This window comes from Amia ocellicauda, chromosome 1 (assembly GCF_036373705.1).
Source record: "Amia ocellicauda isolate fAmiCal2 chromosome 1, fAmiCal2.hap1, whole genome shotgun sequence".
NCBI classification, from domain to species: domain Eukaryota; kingdom Metazoa; phylum Chordata; class Actinopteri; order Amiiformes; family Amiidae; genus Amia; species Amia ocellicauda.
In genome coordinates, this window is record NC_089850.1 from 39,947,872 (window position 1) to 39,969,047 (window position 21,176).

Below are 21,176 nucleotides of genomic sequence, written 5' to 3' on the forward strand. Positions count from 1 at the left end.
AGAGAGAGAGAGAGAGAGAGAGAGAGAGAGAGAGAGAGAGAGAGAGCGATTTGGCATTGACAAGAATTTAGTGTTCAATGTTGGACCAGCTGAAACCTGATTCTGGTTGCTGTATTTTCAACTCATTCCTGTTGTATATATTGTTCTACCCATAAGAAGTTATTGTCCAGTATAATTTCCTCTAATAATAATTGTATGCAATAATAAATGACATGCAGCAAGGCCCAGGATTTTAACTGACAGAAAACACATGTTGTATTTGGGCCCATAGCCACAACATTGAAGGAGGGATTTTAAAACCTTTTTGGACACTAATTCCCATTTAAGATAATATTAATGCGGTCAAGCCAATATTAATCATAAGTCCTGTTCTAGAAAAAAGGCTTCTTCTTACATCTTTAAATGTGATTGCTTGATAAAATGATGGTCATTTTATCAAGCAATCACATTTAAAGATTTAAGTAACAGAAGGGTATGAAGAAGAAGAAAACAATATTGTGATATACAGCCTCATAACTAGAACTTTGTTTTGCCAATTGCCATTGTCTCAAAGTAGTTCATTTAAACTAAGGGCTATACAAGGGCTTTACTTGTTTACTTCTCACATCCCAAGACAATGTCTCTCATATTGTACATACCACAAAGTACTTTCAGAATTACTAATCTGCTCTTTCTTGATACACTCAGGTTGGGAGGACTAGGCTTGAAACTGTTTTGAGTTTATTTTCAGCTGGATTCTGTTTCCTTGAGCCTCTTTGTTTTTCTTGGCAAGAAATGAAAGTGTTACCAGGTGAAGTTAGAAAAGAAAGACACATTTAATTGGAATATAAGTAAATCAATTTCAGTGTCATCCCATAGATCTAGAGCAATAACACCCTGAGGCCAAGACGTTTGTGGCAGATGCGACTATCAGGATGATGCAAGGTTGAAAAGAAAATCATTTTTCTACCTACTACTGTTTTCTTTCCTCCAGACACACATATATATGTATTAAAAAAAACGTCTTATAGGTGGGCATTTGGATTCTGCTAATGAGAAGCTGGCTGTGCAAACTCAACTTTTGAGCCATTTCAAAGAAGGGGCGGAAAGCTATTTGTCTCATAATTGTTCAGTTTTAGAACTAGGAAACTGGCATTTAAAAGTATGACTTAATAAAGGGATTGTGTGTGTGTGAGGAATGTAAGACCTTTCTTTTTTTTGTTCACTGGTCATTTAAAAATATTATATTGTCAAATTAATGGTACAGCTGTGTTCGTGATGTTTAATATGCCAGCAGGAAGCTTTAAGCAAAGTGGATTGGAACAAAGCTTCCCAAAGGTATGGCTGCTCTTGGCACTTGTCCTGTGGCGCAGTCCTGCTTTCCCACTATATAATCTCTGTGGGACATCAAGAAAATCCTTCCCCCTTAACAGTGTCTCCTGCTGGCCTAACACCTGTCCTCGGTACAGTAAATGTAACCCAGGAAAATAATGTTTACTTTAGACTTCAGTAAAGTAGGGACTCTTGGGTTATCAAAAGTGTAAAAGAGTGTGTTGATGTACTTAATTGAAATATTGACACATGATTAGTGTGATAACCTGTTGTGAAAGTGAAATCTTCACAGGTTCTTCTTAGTCATTTTGTATACATTGTCTTATAAAGGTAGGCACATGATTCAGTATAACAAACAAAATCTTGCTGTTCTTAACTCGTAATAATATCAATATACTAAATAATTTCAAAAAGACTGTGTTACATTATATACAATGTTAATTAGCATTGGTACTGATATATTTCACTCAACAAGCACACGCTAACTTTCCTCTCCAAGATAAATGCTATATACAAGGTCAAATTAACATCCTGGCTTATATGGTACATCCTATTTGTGACAAACACTGATGTATTTATGGACCACTTAACTCTTTTCTTCTTCATCCTAGGGCCTATTAGAAAGCAGATTGAGATGTCAACCACCAAAATAAATCTCCTTGTGTTTATTGGAATAACGCAACTGTTAAAAATCCTAACACCTTTCTTTGTCACTTTTATTCCCACTCTGTCTACATGTTCCAAAAATATCAGTATTTAAATTAAAACTAAAATAAGAATTAGAAGCTTGTTGGGATTCTATGACATTGGCATTTGTATGTGTATGTTGACCGTTGTCCTATGTGCACAAAGGTGTCAGATATGACCTGTGTTTTGCTTTTGAAAGTCACTTCACAGAAACCTTCAAAGTAACAGGAAACTATATTAAATTGTTGTTTACCTAGAAGCCATTTCACTTTCAATCCCTCAGTATACTGTTGAAGACACAGGAAATTATGGAGGTGTTTGAAACTACCTTAATTATTTAAATACAAACATAGTTCTGTTCTAACTCTGTTCTGCAAACAAATATATATACTTTTGTTTTTTAAAGCATTTATTTCTTCTTTCATTACACACAAAAAAACTCAGTATTTCAAAAGCCATTGCAAACATTTTTGCACTTATCTGTCCTTCCACATATTATTTCTGTTGCCTGTTTATTCCACAATGTCACATTTCACAGTGGGGAATTCACTTAGCGGCAGATGTTCAAGCTGACAAAAACAATGAAGAATGTTTTTTGTAATACATAAGTCATCTTTGTTTTTGAATTAGTAGATTATTATTTCACTCCCCTTTTCATATTTCATAATATTGATGAAAGTAGATATGCAAGGAAATTTGCTAATTAATGTCCCTAAAGCAGAATCTGCCAGACAGTACATGTCTTTGAAACTGTGATGCAATTTGTTAATATAGTAAATAAGATCTGATAATTTTGTACACCTATAGAAGGCTTAAAATCTAGTCCCACTTACATCAATATTTGTTTCCAGTGACATGTAATTTCGATAAGGTGATTAATAAATCAATGATGTGATATGAATAAATGAAGCCACTGCAGTTATCCTCTGTTTTAAAGGCAATGAATTAGATCAAATCAATCACGGTTCACAATCCTCCACACATTGTTTTGGTTCAGAAGTATTGCTTAGAACCTTGAAATACAACATTCTGTGGAATCATCTTTGATTAAATCATTCTTCATTCAAGGTGGGGAATTTGTTCATTTACCACATGTCAGTAGGATTTATCATGTACATTGATATTCTAGTGGGATGTGTTTATTTAGAAACAAAAATACATGGAATGAGTTTACAAATACTAACCTGAAATATATAGGTGTCATTAACCTGGTCTCAACTGGTATCCACTACTGATTAAGTGTATGTATTTAACAGTGTAGATTTTTGTGAGATGTAAATAGCATTTATGAAGTGTAATGTTCTGCTGTGTAATAAATCATTCAGTAAACCGTACATTTTACAACTGTTTACTGATTTTACAACTATACTGCTGTCGCAGGAGTAATCCTATCCAGAGAATATTAAACAGACATATGATGAAAGGTACAGATGTCACTGTTGAGGAAAGTCATTCATGTGTGGTTAAGTAGATGTTTAACAGAAGAAAACAAGGCTTTGGCTCTAATGTTAGAATGAATACTAACCTCATCCTTAACAGCCTAGCCATGCTCCATCGGAAGTTCAGGACAAATCCATCAATGCATTTTCGGACATCCCTCAGTCAACAGCTTGTGTTCATTCTGTTTCAAACTGTGAAGGTGATCAGTACACCATGGGAAAACAATTGACCTGGGTTTTGACAGGGAACCCTTATTTAATTAAGGTAAGGAAAGCCAAAAAAAAAAAAGTTTACACTAATCTTGATCGGAGGTTGCAATATGAAACAAATCACTATCTGAAGCACAATGAAACAGGGGGAAATAAAGATGGGATTAATGTTCATCCTGGAAGAAAAACTGGCCAACTGGAATAACAACAAAAAATTAAATAAACAAACAAAACAATGGAAAGCAGACCTTGAATATCAACATTGTGAAAGCAAATGCCAAGATCAGCAAAATAACTCACCAAGTGCAGAATAATTAATTAAAATCAAAAGGAAATCAAAAGAAATGAACTGCATTGAAAATTAGAGATTATTTAAATGAAATTGTATTGTAGAAGGTTATATATCAGGATTTGCCGCGAGTAAATGTGATAGAATAGGATTAACAACTGATGTTAGAATTTTAATTCCATTTGTTTGTTTCATGTTTCTTGCCAATTTTCCCATCACTGTTAAATTATTATTACTGTTATTGTTCTTGATTAAATATTGTGTTAATGCTTAGACTAATTTAGGTATTTTTTTCACTGTATCAGTGTATTTCCTGCATAATGAAGCAGAAATATTCTTCAATTCATCTGTATTATTTGCTGATCACTGTGTCCTAAGCTGACCACGTGTTCTGTCAATCAAACTCGTCAATTGAATCTTCAAATCGTCTCCCAAAGAAACTCAATGAAAACCTAAGAACTGAATTATCAACACAGATGCAACTGTGCAATGGTGTAACAACATTTCGCCACCTCCAATTTTCATGGATGAAATACTCTACATCTGTTTCACCATCTGAGCAGAATTTCACCTTTGTTTCATTAGTCAATTAAATGATATGGAGGAAAAGTATGTAGATTACAGGCATGTGTATATTCTGTTTTTTTAATTCTGTTTTTTATTTTCTAGAAGATACTCACAAATATCTAACAAGGTTCTGAGTTTCATGTTGTAGATGATTAAACCAGATTTCCCAATCCGTATGTTGACTTCTGCTTTGCCAGTGGCATGATTTGATTTTTTAATCACCTATAAATCAATCATTGTTAATTATATTAGGAGAAAAAACACAAATAACCTACTGTGTATGATTTATAATCACTCTACAATTCTAAAAACCTGTGGGAGTTAGTATTTGATGGACCATCACCATTATTATTATTATTATTATTATTATTATTATTATTATTATTATTATTATTTCTTCAGCCACTTGCTACTAAACCATCTGAAATGTATATTATTGTTGTTGTTATATGTTGTATTTATATGTTTATTCCATATATTATCCCAAGAGTTATTGTTTACCCCAAGTCCCTTAATAAAGGGATTGATTCAGTGATCAGCTTAATTGGTCCATCTGTTCCAGGTGTTTAGCGACTGATGACTGGGAAATGGCTACAAACCTGCAGGATTGTGACACTCCAAGAACAGGGCTGACTACCCCTACCCTGTGTGTTGCTCTAAACTTTGGTGTCTTACTGCTACCTAAGCTAGGTTTAATTTGATGCCATTAATTTAATACCTTTAGTTGATACCACTCTAGTACACTGCAATGCTAATCTCCTTACTCAACAAATCAACTCCAACTCTAAAATATGTTGTTGTTCTAGTTAATTAGCATGGTAAATAATCAACACAGAAAATAAAATGACTTTAATCTAATAAGAAATTTAATCACTCAAATAATATAATGCTTCTAAAATGTATGCAGCATTTAATGATTTTATAGAGAGAAAATACACACAGCTTGTTCAGTTAACAATATTTGATATTTACTGTATCAAACCTTTTATTTTCATTTGTTGTATATTTTAAACCACAAGGTGGCATAGTTTATTGTATGATGAACTGCTTAAAAGATAAGGTGAGGATTGAATGGAATTAATTGGAAGATGTGCGTAAAAATAAATTGCCATTAAAATTGAAAAGGAAAAGGTACAACAAATTATATATATAAATAGAAAATGGATGAGCTCTGAAGAGTACCAGTAATTATATTTACATGGATGTCGAATCAGAATATACTGAAACCAGTAGAAGCTGCTCACATTTTTTTAATTAAACAAAAATAAAAAATATAATTGTCATTACAACGTTATTATTATTATTATTATTATTATTATTATTATTATTATTATTAAAACAGACATTCAATTCAATTTAAAATGTCATCAATAAATTTAAAATCCATATCAGTTTCATTATGATATAGAAATTTATGTAAGGATGATTAATCTTAATCAACAGTTTCTATAAGTGAATTAGAACACAGGGTGGTGAAAATCAAGGGACATATATAGAAGGTTTAAAAGTGTTGTTTTTGTACACAAGTGCACAATAATATCACCTGCAGATGATAAGTTACTTACTAATTAATTTACCAAACAAGTAGCACTTCTGGCCGTCATAAGAGTTTAATATTTTAAGGTATAGGAGTGTTTTCATAATACATATTAATGACCATGGGATTGGAAGGTTTATGGAATGCAATTTGCTTTAAAATCTGCTGCCACTTCCTGTAGCCTAAAATATTAAAACGTGCTTTATTACTTACATGACAGTTTGCAGCACACACACAGCAAGCATTCAGGCTTGTGACACATTTACAAGCACACCTTAGATGATGCAGTGGTCAAACTATATTGCTTTGGCCTTTATTCTTCTTTGAATCTTGGGTTCAGATGACACTTTTGACACTTAAAAATGAACAAAACCGGTCTTTCAGCAACATTCTCAATAAACAGTCTTCCTTAAGCACAGGTGTCAGCAAAACACATCATATATTACCTGTTTGTTGTAGCAATCTCGTGTACATCTTGACATTTAATCAGTGAAATATGTTGAATTTTTTAGGAGATATAATAATATCTCACCAAAAGGTTCTTTAGTTTAACACAAGGCGAGGACCGTGTTAACTGGGACCATGCCAAGGATCTGCAATCTACAATTAAAAATGGTATAAGACGAGTTTATAGCTATTTTTGACTCACATGTCGGGTAGACTAGCTGTTGCTCATTTGACTTAATAGATGCATCACACCCTTATATGTGCAGGAACCATATTTAAATGCATTCAACATTTTACAACATTAAAGTTTACAATCAATTCAACTTAGTATTAAAAATATCACATGTAACCGGGAACATTAACATTTAACATGAGGAGGGTGTATATTTGTCTGTTCAGATGCCAGCAGGTGCTGTGTAAGCTACATACTGCCCCTACACAAAGCTGCAAGTATAACACAAAACTGCATACATCTAAATGCAAATGAAAAACATTCATGGTTGGGAGCCTAAATATGATGTATTACTGTGACCATAACTCTTGCACTCCAAACGGTGAATTAAAGGAGGTGTAATAGTACAAGAGGTGTTTCTAACACACGTCAACCACGGCTTTGCCAGCTGTAAACTTCAGCCCGCATGCTTGCCCAGAGCAGTCGCAAGTTCTTTTTACGCCCCGGTCATGATTGACACGTCAACCATCCACTCGTATCACTAACTAAGTCTGTTCTACCAATAAACAGGCACCTTGGATGAGTGGGCGGGGCGTTGCGTGGTCTTGTTTTATGTGTTCTGCTCGGGGAGGCAGGCAGGCAGATGCTGCAAGGAATCAAACTCCAGATAGTTACACATCTCATCCATACCAGCGATTAGTCTTTCTGGGAGAATCAGTAACAGCGAAATGGATTAAAGAGACACGAAAACGGTGTATGTCTAAAATACACGATCAACATACTGTATATAGGTTGGCATGCTTGCTGTGCTTGTGAGAGAGGCTGTATTTCAGTGTCTTTTAAAAAAACAACAATGTAGTTTTTGAAGCATGGAAGGCGTGTCGTTTCAATAACATTAAGACACGGGTATAACTTCCCTGCTGTACCAAAAACCTGGAGCCTGGAGAGGAGAACACTAAGTGAAGTGAGCATGCATGGTGCTCCTCCAAGACGACGCAGAGACGTGTGTTTCGCACACAGTGACGCGGCGATCACACACGTGCAGCACGCGCGCTCGGTGTTAATTGATTGAATAATTGCGAGCGCGCGGGCTGACCGGCGGGGCGCGTGCCGGACTGTGCGGGGCAGCGCGCGCGTCATGACTCTCCCGGTGCGGGGCTGGCGGGCAGGGCTCGGGCGCAGCGAGTGACTGGACTGGACTGGACTGGACTGGGGACACTGGGCGGACGACCACAGCCAGCCGGAGTCAAACAGCCGCTTTGCGAAGGCGAGGATGAGGCTGGCCGGATGACCGGCGAAGTTGCCTTCCTCTCTGCTGAAACTTGCTCGGTTTCTTAACACGTCGCTGCGATAGGTAACACAGACCTGCAAGGATAAGAGACGACGCGGACTAACACTCAACGTGTGCAGGATATACTTGTGTCCCCCCCCCTCCAAACTTCCATAAAATACAACTACGTGTAAAAGAATCATACAATGTCTAAGTGCATAGGACGGGACGAAAGGGAGATGAGAAAAGTATGGTTTCTGGAGGAAGAAAAGGTACCGGTGTGATGCATTTTGCAGAATGCAGTTTTGGATAAAAGTATAGTTGACTTCATATGGAAACCTTCTGCTGCTGGGTTTAATTAAAGGAGATGCGCTGAGGAGCGACAGGTACATGAAACCACTTCCTATGGAATGGGTCTGCAGAGACCAGAAGACTTCGGGCTTGGTATCAATGCACCTCTTTGGGAATATAAAGTTTGTGTTTTCGTTTTTGTAATCTACCTGTCAAGTAGATATTCTGTGAAGTGAGTGATACTTGGCATGTCCGAAAAAGTCATGCAAGAGCTGGGGGTGATGAATTCAACATAAGCTTTTCCCACAGTTCTGGATAGTTACATACCATGCCAAAATCAATGGCATGATGCACAGGGAAGTGGATGTACAAGCGAAGGAGAATTGATAACTTGCCATTGGTGTTGTGCTGATATTGTTAAAAGATGCATCATGAAACCGATGCAGAAGGATTTCTTTAGAGCAAACTGTTGCACTACTTAATCAATTGAACAGCCGTCAATTTGCGTGCAGAACAGAGATTTTTTTTTTTATGTGTGTATACTTTTCTTCACGGCTTTCCCAATTTACTATTACTTAAATATGGTGTCCTAAAGTTATTTGGAGTGAAAAATCTAAAATAATTTGGAGTTTATATGCCTTAAAAGAAGTCCGGTTGAGCAATCATAAAGTTGTTGGAAGGTGTCTCGTCTAAAAACAGGTACGAGTTAAAGACTTTGCATTTACAAGGAATTCAATTAATTCATATAGCTTGCATTGAATGGAGCTTAGGCTTCTCCCCACTGGCATATAAAGTTTAATTAGAAGACTATAAAGCAACGCACAGTCTCTGATTTTATTTATACCAATTACAGGAAAAAATAAAGAAAAACTCTGAATGGGCACTGAGTGAAACACTATCTAATCTCGGTCCTGCTCCATTACTGTGGTCGTGATTTTTAATTGGCAACCATATAACAAATATCACCCACAGTCCTGGGTAATTGAAAGAGTGCAGGATTTGCCTAACAGCATTATCTGAAAGTCTGCTTTCTTATGCTCAAACTATAATGGTGGTCAAATTAACATCCAATTTTAACCCACAGTTTCAGCAGAAGGATATTTTAATCAGCTGTCTTATATTAGTAGTAATTATTTCTCTGCTTTCACTGAAAGTTTCAAGTGGCAGATGATCCTGGTAGACCAAGTCTGGATTACTTATTATAAGAGATCATAATAAAACATTTAACTGCCTAGTTTCGTTGAATTGTTGTTTACTATGTCTGAGTTGCATTTTGGGGGAAATTAACCTTGATTCAATTAATGGAACTATAAATGCATGAATACAGACATTTATTAGGCTCACCCGAAAAGCCTCATACGCTTAGGATCTCAACTATATTTACATACTCATTGTCCTTTTGAATACATAAAAAGGTGCTATTCGTGGTCTATCATTTAGAAGTGTAGATGAATTAAATAAAACGGAAGGGGCAAGTAATTTAACCAGCCTGTATTTACAAGAAGGTGTATGGCATCCAGTCTTATAGGTCCGCCATGCTGAAAATGACTACACAATGGACATGCCTGACATACATGTAATGATGAATTGAAGTGAACGGTTACTGTGTTTTGTGTACACAGCTACTTAAAGCCACCAACATGCTAATTGTGGGTTGAGTGTCTGCTCGATGTGTTGAAACTGGACCCTCTGCCTCCTCCTCCTTCTGCCTCCTCTTTTCCCATTATCACCAGTCCCACTGTCCACATGCAGGCCAAGAAGAGGTACCTGCTTGTGTCTCTAGGGGCCTGTCTTCTGCTGATTGCCTACCTTGGGGGATTGCAGATTGGAGAGTTCCAGCACCAGCACCAGCACCTCTATAAGGATTCCCAAAGCCAGAATCTGCACCGGCAGCACTGGCCACAGTGGATTAACCCTTTAAGCACCTACCTGGATGGGGACGAGCATGAGGAGGATGATCCTCGTCTCCATCAGCAGCACCCCTCCCCACGAGAGAGGCGCGAGATCAGGAACAACGTCTACAAAAGCAGGAAGTGCAGGATGGACACGTGTTTTGACTTCAGCCTCTGCCAAAGAGGTTTCAAGGTGTACATCTATCCCCTGCAGAAGGGAGAGAAGGTCTCGGAGAGCTACCAAAAAATCACCACAGCAATCGAGGAATCTCGATTTTACACCACTGACCCAAGTCGGGCTTGTCTGTTTGTCCTCAGCATTGACACACTGGACAGGGACCAGCTTTCTTTTCAGTATGTTCACAATGTGAAGACCAAAATTCAAAGCCTTCCAATGTGGAACAATGGGAGGAACCACCTGATTTTTAACCTGTATTCGGGTACTTGGCCAGATTACACAGAGGAGCTGGGTTTTGATATTGGAGAGGCTATTTTAGCAAAAGCTAGTATTGATATGGATAATTTTAGACCCAACTTTGATGTTTCAATTCCTTTGTTTTCAAAAGACCACCCTCAGAAAGGAGGGCAAAAAGGGTATTTGACGTTCAACAATGTTCCCCCATCAAGAAAATATGTATTAGTTTTTAAAGGAAAGAGATACCTGACTGGTATTGGTTCAGAAACCAGAAATGCTTTGTATCATGTTCATAATGGGGATGATATCATTTTATTAACTACTTGCAAGCATGGGAAGGACTGGGAGAAGCATAAGGATGCAAGGTGTGACAGAGACAATGAAGAATATTCAAAGTAAGTGCTCAGTTTTCTACTTTCTTTTTCATATGTGGATTCAGTGCTGAATTTGTTTTTGTTTATGTAATCATTAATTGTGCATTGAGTGTACTTGTCACTGTTAGATATATTATCCTTCAGTTGATATAGGTTATTGGGATCAGACACTAAAAGTACTGCATTATTGAACAAAGTTCTTTAGTAAGTATGGTGATGACACTTGATATATGGTCATGTATATCTATTCTTCCCCTCTTGCTGAATACATATAGACTTGCTTTAAGTGAAGTGAAAACATTGTTTAGTGGTCTAACTATAGTCTTTAGTGAATGTTGTACAATAAGTCTCATCTGGTCTGTTATATTTGGTGAGTTTTGTTGATCCATCGCTGTGTTTTTAAACCTTAAGTAGGTGGTGGAAGTTCCCAATATGCAGCTGAAAATAATATTTTTTTGCATGACAATAGTTTTGTGAATTTCCATTCAAAATGGTATTTAATTAGTGGCACTGGGGTGAGTGGTGCTTATAAGTTCTATTACAGAATTATACACCTTAGAGATTGGGGTGCTAAAAGCACTGGCTGCTACAGCAATAGCATTTCACAAGTGAAACAAGTTTGTCGGCAGTTAGCAGAAAATAAATAAAGCTGTTAACTATTAATGAGAGCTCATAAGGAGACTGATACTTTGCACATAAAACATGTCGGTGGGAGTGCAAAATCTTTGTCCTGGATCTCTTGTCACAAATGTCCTGCATTCACTAAGATAAAACTAATGGTAAAAATGGTTCTAAATGTACTTCCTCTTAGTTTATGAATAGCGATATTCTCCTGTGATTCTGGGCTTTGCATGGTGCAAACAACATGATGGTGTATTTGTTTCGTTGTGTAGTATACTTGTTTTAATTTTCCTGTCTCCTTCTGATGCATGTTTTGAGATCTCTTCCCAGCAGAACCACTGAAACCAGTGAAACCAAACTGTACTGGACAGACATTTGCTAGATTTTATCAATTTTTCTTAAACCTTTATAGTCTGTGTGGATAGGAAATGGGACTGCAAAAGACAGAGGCACAACATGCATTCCTCATATAGATTCGTATAGTATTCATATAGATTGAATTGGGGGATAAGTAATCCAAGATTCCATCCAGAACCACGTGATAGTTTAAACTTGCCTAATTTAACCAGAAATCACATGGGAAGTGCTGTTTTTTTATTGTATTGAACAATTAACTTTTATTTTGTGCGGTTGGATTTTTCATTTCCCTATTGTGGTTGGCTGGGCATGTTTTTGCAAGAAAGACAGCTAACATGGGTTGTGTCCAGTATTATATTTCAAACTCGCATTCCATCTCTATAGTTATTTCAATATCAGCATTGTTCTCAGTATGAATGGTCTATAGGCAGTTAAGGGAGAAAAATAAACAGATCACATTGTTCCAGGGCAGAACATGCCCCATCAGAGTTTCAGGAAGTTTGGTAACAAGTGTGGCTGTCATCCATATGTACCATCATACCTGTGTTAGATATGTAAAATCTAGGGGATTGGCTACACATTTAAACAAATTAGGAAGAAGCTGTTGCAATCTGTACATAATATGTACAATGTAATGTGAACAGCATTTTTTTTTTTTTTCTAAAATCGGCAGCTAGATCTCTTCATGTACTGTAACATCATTTTCACATTCATTGAAACCCAAAGGACTCGAGCACAGAGCATTCATTCTTGAACTGCAACATTACAACGCTTTTCAAAGCACCAGAAGTGGCAATAAAATGTCCTTCAATTAAGTAAGCAAATGCATGTGAAATACAGATAAATTACGTTGCTTGCTGTGTACAAAGGAGATCAAAACAGCACTTCTTCACAGGTTGGCTGTGTAGTAATAATAAGCATAGATGCTTCTCATGAATTGCTTTGAAGAGGCTGAGTGTGGTCCAGCATTAATGTTTTAAAACCTATTGGTTTCAGTAGATAAAAGCTGTAACTGGTAACTTATTACAGGACTGAAATTAAATATATTTTTTAAATGGAGATCTCTAAAATAAAATATAAAAAGACACCTTTTAGGATGGCAATTCATTTTCCCCTCAAGAAAAGATTTCCAATGCTGGTAACATTTACTGATGGGCTGCAAAAATAAATATCTCTTCTGTTGGGCACTGTTCCACATTCATTGGCAAATTGAAATCACAAAGTCATGGTTATGCTCCATCTTGAATTAATTTCTTAAAAGTTTGTGCATTGAATTATTATTTTGTTTTTACATCAGATATCAATGAAAGAAACCTTGATTAGCGGCTGTCCTACATGATGGAGGAATTATCGACTCCTCTGACGTTTACCCATGCTAATGTGAAGCCTTACAGAAAAATACCTGCTGCTTGGCTGAAACAAACAACATTAGTGACCCTGAAAGGTCTTCAGCTTAAATTGATTTTTAGATGGTTGCCAACTGTGCTGAAATTTGGATTACAGCACTATATGCATTGCATCTACCTTTTCTTCAGGGAGATGGACTGCAAGCAGCTAAATACATTTTACACTTAGTGGATAAAGCAAATAACTGTTTGCCTTATTTTGAAGGAGTATTTTTCTTCCATTTATGGTTAGAAAAACCGTGTATAAATTAATAGAAATGTGCACTATAGTGTAATGAATACCTGACGCAGGGCTTTTGTTTCTGCTTTGTTTTGGATTTTTGGAACAGATTCTGGTTTAAAGGATATACAAAACCAGCACCTAAATTATCAACAGGCCATAACCTAACCTGTGCGTTTATTGGTAATTATAGTTCTTCAAGCTGAGCTACAAGTAACAAAGAAGGTAGGCTATACAATTCCAGCAAAAACCCATCATCTCTCAGACTTGAAATAATCAATGCAAGATAAGACACAAGATTATCATCAATCATGGGTCTAGAGCCCCATATTTATCTTTTGACAAGTCTTTTTTTTATCAGCTAGTTGTTATGTTACAGGTAGATAACTAGTCACATTTTAGGAAACGCAGCTGTAGATTTCATAATGATTTCATAACTTTGTCATTTTTTATGTCCACATGGTTTTCAACAGAAATATGTTTTTAATATCACTTTTTTAATAAGAGGTTTAATTGAACATTAAATAATTAAAAAGTGATAAGAAATCACTGTGTTCTGCACCTGAGAAACTGCAATATACATGCAATATCTCACAAAACTTCTTCATGTTCCTTATTCAGGTCACCCAAATACATGACGTAAGTGAGTGAGATGGAGTGCTCCCTGTATTCTTAATCTTCTCATGGACCAACAAGCGTTTATCATATGTTGGGTGATCAATGGGTCCACTTATGAAACTGTAGTGAAACAGGTAGAGTTGTCGATTAAAAGGCTTGTGATACATCCATTCCCGTTGAAAAGTTCTGAGATTCAGATACCGAAATATGAATGTATGAATCTGCAACAGTGATTTGGTAGCTCAAGATTGAACAACCAACAATAAATGTAAATTGTTATCCACAATATGTCTTAATGATAGGACAAGAGACATTGGTTACAAATTAAAATGAAGTAAGATCGTAAAATTAATTGAGTGGAATGGAAAGTAATAATATTAGCTGTAGTTTTAAAAATATAAGATGGTTAAATAGGAACCAGTCTAGGTGTGTTCACTCTGTAGAAACTGTATGTGTGTGTGTGTGTGTGTGTGTGTGTATAATATATAAAAAGCAATTTTCGTTCCTCACATGTTCTTAATGAGTGGATAAACTAAAAACCTTATTACTAGACCGTAAAATTCCCAGGCAGTGGAATTTTATTATTTTAAAAATACGGTGGCTTGTTATAATTTGATACTGGCAATATGGTGTACATGTGTGAGACATAATTAACAAGTATCCTTCACAAAGCCTTTCAGAAGGAGCTCTCCAGCAGAGGAAGGTGCTGATAAATGTATAGGTAACAATTCACCAGGGACCTCAGGTTTTTACTGAGTAGCACAATCGTTATAGATTGCTACTGATACAGAACAACTGTATTCCCAAAAGAAATGTCAATCTGCATGGTGTAGTGATTTAGGGGAAGAGGCAAAGTGTTAAGAATTTTTACTTAAAGATCTTTTTTTCTAGCTGAGTCTTTTGATCGAGTGAAACACTTCACCAGCCATGCACAGACGGATGTGAATCTTTGCGCACTAGTGCTATTGGCAATATGTGCTTGATTTTTTTTATTAATTTTGGTGTGCAGAATCCAACATGTTTTATATCTTTCAAAAATATTTATGAGATTTACTCACCTTCATAAATATCTTTTGAAATGTGAACTCCCTTGTGAATAGTCCTTCAATAACAAGGTGAAATTGTAATCATCATGTTTAACAGTTCTTTTTAATTCATCTGAGCAATGGGATAAAAAACAAATGCATACAGGATACCTTCCTTTATTGAAGGAATCATGCATTGGATTTTAAATAAATATTGTTAATTAAAATTCATAAACACCGTAGTAGCCCTGGGATTCAGTTGTAGTCGGATGCACAAAGGTATCAACACCCTTTATTTAAAACCATGTTATTAATTCAGTATTGACATTTAATTTAATAGATATTGTTAATTAAAGTATAATGTTTTCAGAATTTGTGAAACTCCAGATTTAATCCAATCTTTATAGTTTTCTCTTAGCTAACCAGTGATGAACTAACTCTGAAGTGTATAAAGTTTAGTGAACCATATCGAACAATAATTATGAGTAAAACATGATAAGATTATTTTAAATTAAGGGTGTGAATACTTCTGACTACAACTATATAATATTGGCACTCCTATAATAAAATTTAAAAGGTGCACAAAAAACATAGGAGCACAATATTGCAAAGCTCTATGCAAATTAGGTGCAGTTTTGGATTTGTTTGTTTAGCCTACATATTTGAATACCTGGGACATTCCAGTAAAAGTTAATCATATTCAGTGGAAGAATTTACTAACTGCATTTTTTTAGGGAAATGTGTATTGTCATTTCAAATAAATTATTTGCATTCTTTTATTTAAAATATTTTGTTGAACTATAGTAAGTCATACAACAAATATTGTTTTTGATGCAGGTAAATTACATTTTTAAAATGTTCATGGTTTATGTTTTTGTTTGATTTCCATATTTTTCTTTGCACATTTTGTTACACTCTTTAATCTTTAAAGTGCATTTGATGTTACTAGCTTCATAGAATTCTGAGCTCAAACGGGAGTAAAATTTGTAACTCCCGATAAATTCCATTTACAGTGAGGGGAAAAAAGTATTTGATCCCCTGCTGATTTTGTACGTTTCCCCACTGACAAAGAAATGATCAGTCTATAATTTTAATGGTAGGTGTATTTTAACAGTGAGAGACAGAATAACAACAAAAAAAATCCAGAAAAACGCATTTCAAAAAAAGTTATAAATTGATTTGCATGTCAATGAGGGAAATAAGTATTTGATCCCCTATCAATCACCAAGATTTCTGGCTCCCAGGTGTCTTTTATACAGGTAACGAGCTGAGATTAGGAGCACTCTCTTAAAGGGAGTGCTCCTAATCTCAGCTCGTTACCTGTATAAAAGACACCTGTCCACAGAAGCAATCAATCAATCAGATTCCAAACTCTCCACCATGGCCAAGACCAAAGAGCTGTCCAAGGATGTCAGGGACAAGATTGTAGACCTACACAAGGCTGGAATGGGCTACAAGACCATCGCCAAGCAGCTTGGTGAGAAGGTGACAACAGCTGGTGCAATTATTCGCAAATGGAAGAAACACAAAATAACTGTCAGTCTCCCTCGGTCTGGGGCTCCATGCAAGATTTCACCTCGTGGAGTTTCAATGATCATGAGAACGGTGAGGAATCAGCCCAGAACTACACGGGAGGATCTTGTTAATGATCTCAAGGCAGCTGGGACCATAGTCACCAAGAAAACAATTGGTAACACACTACGCCGTGAAGGACTGAAATCCTGCAGCGCCCGCAAGGTCCCCCTGCTCAAGAAAGCACATGTACAGGCCCGTTTGAAGTTTTCCAATGAACATCTGAATGATTCAGAGGAGAACTGGGTGAAAGTGTTGTGGTCAGATGAGACCAAAATCGAGCTCTTTGGCATCAACTCAACTCGCCGTGTTTGGAGGAGGAGGAATGACCCCAAGAACACCATCCCCACCGTCAAACATGGAGGTGGAAACATTATGCTTTGGGGGTGTTTTTCTGCTAAGGGGACAGGACAACTGCACCGCATCAAAGGGACGATGGACGGGGCCATGTACCGTCAAATCTTGGGTGAGAACCTCCTTCTCTCAGCCAGGGCATTGAAAATGGGTCGTGGATGGGTATTCCAGCATGACAAAGACCCAAAACACACAGCCAAGGCAACAAAGGAGTGGCTCAAGAAGAAGCACATTAAGGTCCTGGAGTGGCCTAGCCAGTCTCCAGACCTTAATCCCATAGAAAATCTGTGGAGGGAGCTGAAGGTTCGAGTTGCCAAACGTCAGCCTCGAAACCTTAATGACTTGGAGAGGATCTGCAATGAGGAGTGGGACAAAATCCCTCCTGAGATGTGTGCAAACCTGGTGGCCAACTACAAGAAACGTCTGACCTCTGTGATTGCCAACAAGGGTTTTGCCACCAAGTACTAAGTCGAAGGGGTCAAATACGTATTTCCCTCATTAACATGCAAATCAATTTATAACTTTTTTGAAATGCGTTTTTCTGGATTGTTTTGTTGTTATTCTGTCTCTCACTGTTAAAATACACCTACCATTAAAATTATAGACTGATCATTTCTTTGTCAGTGGGCAAACATACAAAATCAGCAGGGGAACAAATACTTTTTTCCCTCACTATAGTTGTCAAAACTCAAAACCTGCATTTAAGGGGAAAATACATTAATTTAATGTAGATGAGGAAATCTGACATTAGTGGCAAAAAGCTTTGAAAAATGTTTCCTTTATTCAATATTTTACCTGTGCTTTTTGTGGTTATTTGCATGTTTAAATGATAATGTTCTTTGACCTAAGCCAATAAAATAAAGAAATCAGGCAGGGGGATTCAGGTTTTGTCTTTTCAATCAACATTTTTAAATGCTGTGCTACACATTTTAAAAAGCAATGCAGATAACGATAATATAGCATATTCTTTTGCATACTGTGAGGCTGCTTTTAGAGCTTTGCTGCTAATGTCTGACACCGCAGGCACCAGCGGTAGAATGCATAAATTCGATCACATCAGTCCAAATTCTGTGTTCTGGTATCTGGTTACCAGAATCAGAACCTCTCTTTATTAACATAAGTCAATCATTAACCGCAATGGAAAGTACCGGACACAGTGCAAACATATAGGTTGGTAATTGTATTGCTGGTATTGTCTGCTTCATTCACATTGTGCAGTTATTTTGCCTTTGCTCTCACACTTTAAATTTTTTTTTAAATGATGGTATGGTTTAGCAGTCCTCTTTCCATCCTTTTATGTGTTGTATTAATGGCATTGAAGATGAGTGAAAGACGCAACTTCTTCCTGTGAAGTCTACGGGGAAATTAATATCCCAGCTGTATGAGTGAAATAATTAATACCAAAGATAAACAATTAAAATGCAGACATTTGCAATGGCAGTAGTTTAAGGAGGGTGACAACGGGCATACAGGGGCAAACTTTGTGATTTTGTATCTCCATGGTGGTGCCTTGGTAAATATTTTGAAATGGAAGACTGGTGTTAAAATTCAGTTTTTGACTTTGTTATGTTGCATCTGTTAGTCTCTGCAGGTAGTATTACCCTTCCTGTACTGTAAATGTCCACAGTAATTTGTTTAGGAGGCTGTCAAACCATTTTTAGATGGCATTGTGTGTGTTTGGTGGGGGGCTGTGATGTTTTTTTTGCGGACCAAATCAAAACTTTGACCTACTCATGATTCACAAAGTACGAATCTGCAACCTATCAATCAAGTTTAATTTATTGATGGAAGCTACATTATAATTCAAAATGCAATAAGGTACAACTTCGTAATTGGCCATTTTACGTGTGGGTCAAAGTTGTGATTTGGCCCATACTGAAACTTTCAGTGCTATAACCAAGTTCATTATAAACATGTTTTATATTCTAGTTGTAAGAGCCAAGAAAACGTTTGTATAAAACACACAAACAAGTAATAAACATGGCACCATTTGTCACATGTTTCTTACGCTGTTCATAGTAGACTATTGATCCAAGAACAGCATGAAGCCTTTTTTTTTTTTTAATCTATAAAATCTGTATCCTAAACATAGTTTGGATGTATGTTTCTTTGGCCTAGAACCTTGCATTTCATTAGAATCATCCTTTATCGTAGCCTTTTGCAATTTTGTTTGTGTTCTTTAGCCTGATCGGCTCATTTTAAATTAAGTAGATGTTTTTCTGTTCTGTTTTGGATTTTCAATATCCCAAGTCAACTCAGTCTTCCTTTTTAATTCAAGCTATAGATTAGATTATTTTTTTCCAATCTATTCATGGAAAAAATGAATCTTCTGTCTTGTTTTCTGGTTGCATTTATTTAGGCTTCAGCTTAGCCATATCCATTTCATAGTGTCTTCTAGATTGTCTTGCTTGTTTTACCCATACCTCCTTGTCATTTGAACCTGACAAGTTACCACCTGAACTCCTATCCATACAAATTCAGGTAGAACTTGAAAGAGCACATTAATCAACCTAAAAAGGGGAACAAACTATATACACCATGGGGCACAGGAACCAACTCGCGTGCCTCCCGCGGAACACAGGAGCAGTTGATGCCTGCTGATTAGACCGGCTAACGCTGGGCAACATTAGCTCTTTGCTGACAAATGAACTATGTACACAGCGGAACATGAGAGCCTGCTCAAGTGCTTACCGCTGAGGACAGCAGCCAACACCGGGTTCCCAATGGAAGGGACCGGTCCCGTCACGTCCAACCTGTAGAACCAGACAAATGTAAGCGACGAAGCCCAAGCTGCAGCCGCACATATGCCTGCCAAGTGGGCGCCTTGAAAAAGATCCCATGATGTGGCAATTCCTCGAGTCAAGTGGGCCACCAGGTGTTCAGGCCCAGTGGACTCGTAGGCCATGGTAATGGTGTCCACAATCCAATGCGAGAGGCACTGCTTTGAAAGCGCTTGGCCCTGTGTCCGCGCTCCATAAGACACAAACAGTTGGTCTGAGCACTGAATGTCCTTAGTGTGTTCCAAATAGCAGGTGAAGCTGATTTTCTTGCTCTGAAGCGAAGGGAGGAGGATGAAAAGCCATCAACTCAATAGGCCTTTTGACATGAAATGTAGACAGCACTTTTGGGAGGAGCGCAGGGTTAGGTCGTAGTATGAACCTGTAGCCATTTCCCACAAAACAGACACACAATGCATTTTGCAGAGGTGATTGCCCGCAAAAACGCAGTCTTAAGTGACACTAGCTTCAGCTCAGCTGAGTTCAGTGGCTCAAATGGGGCTTGGGAAAGTGCATCCAGCACTACATCAAGGTGCCATGCGGGCATGGAAGGGGTGTGAGGAGTCCACAGCCGTCGAGCTCCCATCAGAAACTGCACAGCCAGGATATGAGACCCAGGGGGCTCACCATCAATCTGGACATGACATGTGGAGATGGCCGCCAGATACACTTTGAGTGTGGACGGGGACTTACCCTGGTCCAACAGCTCTAGTAAAAATTGTAATATGACCCCAATTGGGCAATTAATTGGGTCTCGATCACCATCTTGGCATCAGGTGCTAAATGTCCGCCAGCGGTAGGAATACTGCAACCTCAGAGGGAGCTCTCGTCGACTGAATAGTGACTACTACCGCGTCTGACAGACCCCAGGCAATCAAGAGAGAGGAGGTCCGCGCCATGTGTGAGATAGGCTGGGGAGGTGAACTGCTCTGATGGAGTTGAGCCGTGGCTGCACCCAAAGAAGCAGACGGCAAGCTAGATAGTGCAGTCTGTGCGACCGGAGACCTCCTTGCCTGTTGATATAGGCAACCAACTCTGCGTTGTCCATTCAAACCAGCACGTCTGTCCCGTAGGACTGGCAGGAAATGAAACGGTATGAGGAGTACTGCTTGTAACTCCAGGACGTTGATATGGGGGGCCTGTGCGGGCTCCTTCCACCTGCCTCGGACTCCACGTCCATCGCAGACTGCTCCCCAACCTTCTTTGGAAGCGTCTGTCGTCCTGAGTGCTTGGTGGCAGACCGGGTCCAAGGGCACACCAAAGGCACGCTGGAGTGACTGTGACTCGGTGTGATCGATCGTGGCGATGGTGCATCTTGAGATACC

At 37.7% G+C, this 21,176-nt stretch overlaps 1 protein-coding gene across 1 annotated transcript in view; it reads left to right on the forward strand.

Moving 5' to 3' along the window:
- Positions 1–7,295: 7,295 nt before the first annotated feature.
- LOC136749949 (exostosin-1) overlaps positions 7,296–21,176 on the forward strand; it is a 248,487-nt gene continuing 234,606 nt past the window's right edge. Inside the window, exon 1 of the mRNA XM_066704616.1 lies at positions 7,296–10,922. Within this exon, the coding sequence (XP_066560713.1) occupies positions 9,967–10,922 (956 nt within the window). The 5' untranslated portion in view covers positions 7,296–9,966. The remainder of the gene's footprint in view (positions 10,923–21,176) is intronic.